Here is a 7,473-nt window from a genome sequence, read left to right as displayed (position 1 = left end):
ACATTTTTCTGAGTTGGGGCTTGAACAGGTTAGGACATTTATCCAGCAGGTTGTTCCTCCGCTTTGATGTGAATCTTTTCATTTTCATGTGCTAGACTGCTCCTTCTATAGTCTATCCAAGGTGTGGTTGCCTTCCAGGTCAAGAGAGTTGGTTGACTCTGTTTTACTTGTTTTACACTCACAAACACACTCCTTCTTTCTCCACTCCCTCTCTCTGTATTTCTCTCTCTTCCCCCGCCCCCTCTCTCTCTCTTTGTCACTTTCCCCAATACTCTCTCTCTTTTCCCCCCCAACTCTCTCCCTCCTCTCTCTCTGTAGGGGAGTCAAGCGGGGAGCTGGGGCCCCCTCCGTCGGTGGATGAGGCAGCCAACACATTGATGACGCGCCTGGGCTTCCTGTTGGGAGACGAAACTAGTGAGGGGCCAGACGGAGAACATTACAGCATGGACGAACCAGACGACAGACAGGTGTGTGTTTGGCCATCCCACAATGCTAACCTCTCCTCTCTCTACTGCTTCCGCTCTGAGAGGAAAACCTCTCTCCCTATTTGTGATATCTTGAGAATCCATTTGGTGTTTCTGTATTTCTGATTCAATTTGAGAAAAACACATACCTGGGATGTGATAACTTCCCTTCTATCTGACAGTTTGATGAGCTCCTTGTCAAATCAAATCAAATTTTATTGGTCACATACACATGTTTAGCAGATGTTATTGCGAGTATAGTGAAATGCTTGTGCTTCTACTTCCAACAGTGGAGCAATAGTGGAGTGGAGCCCTTGGCATTTTTCCTATTTTGTTGCCTTACAACCTGGAATTAAAATGTATTTTTTGGGGGATTGTATCATTTAATTTACACAACATGAGGATATACCACTTTGAGGATGCAAAATATTTTTTATTGTGAAACAAACAAGAAATAAGACAAAAAAACAGAAAACTTGAGCGTTCATAACTATTCATCCCCCCTCCCCCGCCCCAAAGTCAATACTTTGTAGAGCCACCTTTTGCAGCAATTACAGCTGCGAGTCTCTTGGGGTATGTCTCTATAAGCTTGGCACATCTAGCCACTGGGATTTTTGCCCATTCTTCAAGGCAAAACTGCTCCAGCTCCTTCAAGTTGGATGAGTTCTTCTGGTGTACAGCAATCTTTAACTTTTACTGCCTCAGAAACCCGGATCCGGGATCACCCCCCACCCCCCCACACTGATTAGCATCACTAGCATAGCGTCACATTTAAATAGTAGCATCTAAATATCATTAAATCACAAGTCCAAGACACCAAATGAAAGATACAGATCTTGTGAATAAAGTCACCATTTCAGATTTTTAAAATGTTTTACAGGGAAGACAAAATATGTAAATCTATTAGCTAACCATGTTAGCAAAAGACACCCTTTTTCTTTGTCCACCATTTTTTCTCAACACCAGTAGCTATCACCAATTCGGCTAAACTAAGATATTGATAGCCACTAACCAAGAAAAAACCTCATCAGATGACAGTCTGATAACATATTTATGGTATAGGATAGGTTTTGTTAGAAAAATGTGCATATTTCAGGTATAAATCATAGTTTGCCATTGCAGCCACCAACACAAATCTCACCAAAGCGACTAGAATTACTACAGAGAGCAACGTGTATGACCAATTTACTCATCATAAAACATTTCATAAAAATAGACAAAGCATAGCAATGGAAAGACACAGATCTTGTGATTTCAGACAATATTTCAGATTTTCTAAGCGTTTTACAGCGAAAACACAATAAATCGATAAGTTAGCATACCACATGTGCAAACATTACCAGAGCATCGATTCAAGCCAAAGAGAGCGATAACGTAATCATCGCCAAAATATATAAATTTTTTCACTAACCTTCTCAGAATTCTTCCGTTGACACTCCTGTAACATCATATTACAACATACATATAGAGTTTGTTCGAAAATGTGCATATTTAGCCATAAAAAACCGTGGTTATACAATGAAAATAGTAGCAAATCAAGCCTCAACATGTCGGACGCCATCTTTCATAGTGATCTAGTTTAATCGAAAGCTAATCATATACTTGACTAAAAAATACAGGGTTGACAGGAATCGAAAGACAAATTAGTTCTTAATGCAATCGCTGATTTACATTTCTAAAATTATCCTTACTGTGCAATACAGGGTTCGCCAAGCGAAGGGATACAAAACAAAATGGCGCAATATGCGTTTAAAATATTTCGACAGAACAACGATTTATCATATTAAATATTTCTTACTATGAGGTGATTTTCCATCAGATTCTTGGGCAATGTATCCTTTCTTGGGTCTAATCTTCTTTTGGTCGAAAGATGTCCTCTGTCCGTCGAAATGCCCACTAACGTTCGACCGGGACCCCGAAACGTGCCCAAAGCTTCAAAGAGCATCACATATAAATTCCTCAAAATCGCACTAAACGGATATAAATTGCTATAAAACGGTTTAAATTAACTACGTTATGATGTTTCTAACTCCTATATCGAATTAAATTACAGACGGATACATTTCACGTTGATAACCGAGCCTCTGAAAATGGCATCCCGAGGTCCTCTTCTGCGTAATGGCAAGAGTCGAAAGGGGGGCTACCCTCACTCCTTGGCCTTTTATAACCTCTGAGAGCTACGCAGAAAGCCCATTCCACTTCTCATTGGTTACTGACATCCAGGGGAAGGCGGGTGCAGTTCATGTCGTTCCATAGGATATACACAGACTTTTAAAACTGATCTGAAATCAGAGCTTCGCTCTCAGACCATCGCAGTACCTGTCATGGATTTCGCTGTAGAAAGAGTTCTGGGTCACCCACAGACAAAATTCCAACGGCTATAGAAACTAGAGAGTGTTTTCTATCCAATAGAATTAATAATATGCATATTGTACGATCAAGAATTGAGCACGAGGCAGTTTAATTTGGCGACACCCGGAAAAAAAAAATGCTAACTGCTCCCCCTATTGACAAAAGGTTATTAAGTCATACCACAGATTCTCAATTGGCTTTGACTAGGCCATTCCAAGACATTTAAATGTTTCCCATTAAACCACTCGAGTGTTGCTTTAGCAGTATGCTTAGAGTCATTGTCCTGCTGGAAGGTGAACCTCCGTCACAGTCTCAAATCTCTGGAAGACTGAAACAGATTTCCCTCAAGAATTTCTTCAATTCTGACCAGTTTCCCAGTCCCTGCCGATGAAAAACATCCCCACAGCATGATGCTGTCACCACCATGTTTCACTGTGGGGATGGTGTTCTCGGGGTGATGAGAGGTGTTGGGTTTGCTCCAGACATAGCGTTTTCCTTGATGGCCAAAAAGCTACATTTTAGTCTCATCTGACCAGAGTACCTTCTTCCATATGTTTTGGGAGTCTCCCACATGCCTTTTGGCAAACAACAAAACGTGTTTGATAATATTTTTCTTTAAGCAATGTCTTTTTTCTGGCCACTCTCCCGTAAAGACCAGCTCTGTGGAGTGTACGGCTTAAAGTGGTCCTATGGACAGACACGCCAATCTCCGCTGTGGAGCTTTGCACCTCCCTCAGGGTTATCTTTGGTCTCTTTGTTGCCTCTCTGATTAATGCCCTCCTTAACTGGTCTGTGAGTCTCTTGGCTGGTTTGTTGTGGTGCCATATTCTTCCATTTTTTAATAATGGATTTAATGGTGCTCCGTGGGATGTTCAAAGTTTCAGATATTTTTTATAACCCAACCCTGATCTGTACTTCTCCACAACTTTGTCCCTGACCTGTTTGGTGGTGCCCCTTGCTTAGTGGTGTTGCAGACTCTGGGGCCTTTCAGAACAGGTGTATATATACTGAGATCATGTGACAGTTCATGTGACACTTAGATTGCACACAGGTGGACTTTATTTAACAAATTATGTGACTTCTGAAGGTAATTGGTTGCACCAGATCTTATTTAGGGGCTTCATAGCAAAGGGGGTGAATACATATACACGCACTACTTTTCCATTTTTTATTTTGTAGAATTTTTTGAAACATGTTATTTTTTTCATTTCACTCAACCAATTTGGACTATTTTGTGTATGTCCATTACATGAAATCCAAATAAAAATCAATTTGAATTACAGGTTGTAATGCAACAAAATAGGAAAAACGCCAAGGGGGATGAATACTTTTGCAAGGCACTGTAATAAGTATTCTAACTATTCCACAACAACTACCTAATACACACAAATCTAAGTAAACAAATGGAATATAAGAATTGAAAACAGCAGGTCTGGGACAGGTAGGGGTTCCGTAACCGCAGGCAGAACAGTTGAAACTGGAATAGCAGCAAGGCCAGGCGGACTGGGGACAGCAAGGAGTCATCATGCCCGGTAGTCCTGACGTATGGTCCTAGGGCTCAGGTCCTCCGAGAGAGAGAAAGAAAGAGAGAAGGAGAGAATTAGAGAGAGCCAAGATTTTCAAAATGTTCATAAATGACAAGCATGGTCAAATAATAATCAGGAATAGAAGTCAGTTGGCTTTTCATAGCCGATCATTAAGAGTTGAAAGCAGCAGGTCTGGGACAGGTAGGGGTTCCATAACCGCAGGCAGAGCAGTTGAAACTGGAACAGCAGCAAGGCCAGGTGGACTGGGGACAGCAAGGAGTCATCATGCCCGGTTTGCCGTGACGTATGGTCCGAGGGCTCAGGTTCTCAGAGAGAGAGAAAGAAAGAGAGAACGAGAGAATTAGAGAGAGCATACTTAAATTCACACAGGACACTGGATAAGACAGGAGAAGTACTCCAGGTATAACCAACTGACCCTAGCCCCCCGACACATAAACTACTGCAGCATAAATACTGGAGGCTGAGACAGGAGGGGTCAGGAGACACTGTGGCCCCATCCGAAGATACCCCCGGACAGGGCCAAACAGGAAGGATATAACCCCACCCACTTTGCCAAAGCACAGCCCCCGCACCACTAGAGGGATATCTTCAACCACCAACTTACAATCCTGAGACAAGGCCGAGTATAGCCCACAAAGATCTCCACCACAGCACAAACCAAGGGGGGGGCGCCAACCCAGACAGGAAGATCACGTCAGTAACTCAACCCACTCAAGTGACGCACCCCTCCTAGGGACGGCATGAAAGAGCACCAGTAAGCCAGTGACTCAGCCCCTGTAATAGGGTTAGAGGCAGAGAATCCCAGTGGAGAGAGGGGAACCGGCCAGGCAGAGACAGCAAGGGCGGTTCGTTGCTCCAGAGCCTTTCCGTTCACCTTCACACTCCTGGGCCAGACTACACTCAATCATATGACCTACTGAAGAGATAAGTCTTCAGTAAAGACTTAAAGGTTGAGACCGAGGCTGCGTCTCTCACATGGGTAGGCAGACCGTTCCATAAAAATGGAGATCTATAGGAGAAAGCCCTGCCTCCCGCTGTTTGCTTAGAAATTCTAGGGACAATTAGGAGGCCTGCGTCTTGTGACCGTAGCGTACGTATAGGTATGTACGGCAGGACCAACTCGGAAAGATAGGTAGGAGCAAGCCCATGTAACGCTTTATAGGTTAACAGTAAAACCTTAATGCACAAACAATACTTAAAAAAATAGAAACAATATAATTATAGAGAAACTCAAAATACCAACATGTGAGAAATACTGTACTTTATTAATGTTTCAATGGAACCCACCAAAATTATACAATTATTTAATACAAAATAAATTTGACCAAAATCAAGGCTTCATAATTATTGGCACTCCTCATTTAGTACTTAGTGCAACCACCTCTGGCAAGGATAACAGCATGGTCTTTTCCTGTAATGTTTGACAAGGTTAAGGAACATATTTGGAGGGATTTTGGACCATTCCTCTATGCAGATCCTTTCAAGATCAATCAATTTTATTTTATATAGCCCTTCGTACATCAGCTAATATCTCGAAGTGCTGTACAGAAACCCAGCCTAAAACCCCAAACAGCTAGTAATGCAGGTGTAGAAGCACGGTGGCTAGGAAAAACTCCCTAGAAAGGCCAAAACCTAGGAAGAAACCTAGAGAGGAACCAGGCTATGAGGGGTGGCCAGTCCTCTTCTGGCTGTGCCGGGTGGAGATTATAACAGAACTATGCCAAGATGTTCAAAAATGTTCATAAGTGACAAGCATGGTCAAATAATAATCATGAATAATTTTCAGTTGGCTTTTCATAGCTGATCATTAAGAGTTGAAAAACAACAGGTCTGGGACAGGTGGCGGTTCCATAACCGCAGGCAGAACAGCTGAAACTGGAATAGCAGCAAGGCCAGGCGGACTGGGGACAGCAAGGAGTCACCACGGGCGGCAGTCCCGACGCATGGTCCTAGGGCCCAGGTCCTCCGAGAGAAAGAAAGAGAGAAGGAGAAAATTAGAGAGAGCCAAGATTTTCAAAATGTTCATAAATGACAAGCATGGTCAAATAATAATCAGGAATAAATCTCAGTTGGCTTTTCATAGCCGATCATTAAGAGTTGAAAACAGCAGGTCTGGGACAGGTAGGGGTTCCATAACCGCAGGCAGAACAGTTGAAACTGGAATAGCAGCAAGGCCAGGCGGACTGGGGACAGCAAGGAGTCACCACGGCCGGTAGTCCCGATGTATGGTCCTAGGGCTCAGGTCCTCCGAGAGAAAGAAAGAGAGAAGGAGAAAATTAGAGAGAGCCAAGATTTTCAAAATGTTCATAAATGACAAGCATGGTCAAATAATAATCAGGAATAAATCTCAGTTGGCTTTTCATAGCCGATCATTAAGAGTTGAAAACAGCAGGTCTGGGACAGGTAGGGGTTTCGTAACCGCAGGCAGAACAGTTGAAACTGGAATAGCAGCAAGGCCAGGCGGACTGGGGACAGCAAGGTGTCAGCATGCCCGGTAGTCCTGACGTATGGTCCTAGGGCTCAGGTTCTCAGAGAGAAAGAGAGAACGAGAGAATTAGAGAGAGCATACTTAAATTCACACAGGACACTGGATAAGACAGGAGAAGTACTCCAGGTATAACCAACTGACCCTAGCCCCCCGACACATAAACTACTGCAGCATAAATACTGGAGGCTGAGACAGGAGCGGTCAGGAGACACTGTGGCCCCATCCGAAGAAACCCCCGGACAGGGCCAAACAGGAAGGATATAACCCCACCCACTTTGCCAAAGCACAGCCCCCGCACCACTAGAGGGATATCCTCAACCACCAACTTACAATCCTGAGACAAGGCCGAGTATAGCCCACAAAGGTCTCCACCACAGCACAAACCAAGGGGGGGCGCCAACCCAGACAGGAAGATCACGTCAGTAACTCAACCCACTCAAGTGACGCACCCCTCCTAGGGACGGCATGAAAGAGCACCAGCAAGCCAGTGACTCAGCCCCTGTAACAGGGTTAGAGGCAGAGAATCCCAGTGGAGAGAGGGGAACCGGCCTGGCAGAGACAGCAAGGGCGGTTCGTTGCTCCAGAGCCTTTCCGTTCACCTTCACACTCCTGGGCCAGACTA

At 44.0% G+C, this 7,473-nt stretch overlaps 1 protein-coding gene across 1 annotated transcript in view; it reads left to right on the top strand.

Moving 5' to 3' along the window:
* Window positions 1–362: 362 nt before the first annotated feature.
* tanc2b (tetratricopeptide repeat, ankyrin repeat and coiled-coil containing 2b) overlaps window positions 363–7,473 on the top strand; it is a 64,586-nt gene continuing 57,475 nt past the window's right edge. Inside the window, exon 1 of the mRNA XM_038975294.1 lies at window positions 363–467. Within this exon, the coding sequence (XP_038831222.1) occupies window positions 378–467 (90 nt within the window). The 5' untranslated portion in view covers window positions 363–377. The remainder of the gene's footprint in view (window positions 468–7,473) is intronic.

This window comes from Salvelinus namaycush, chromosome 35 (genome assembly GCF_016432855.1).
Source record: "Salvelinus namaycush isolate Seneca chromosome 35, SaNama_1.0, whole genome shotgun sequence".
Lineage (NCBI taxonomy): Eukaryota > Metazoa > Chordata > Actinopteri > Salmoniformes > Salmonidae > Salvelinus > Salvelinus namaycush.
The sequence above is the reverse complement of the archived record's forward strand: the minus strand, read 5'-3'. Positions and strand labels throughout refer to the sequence as shown.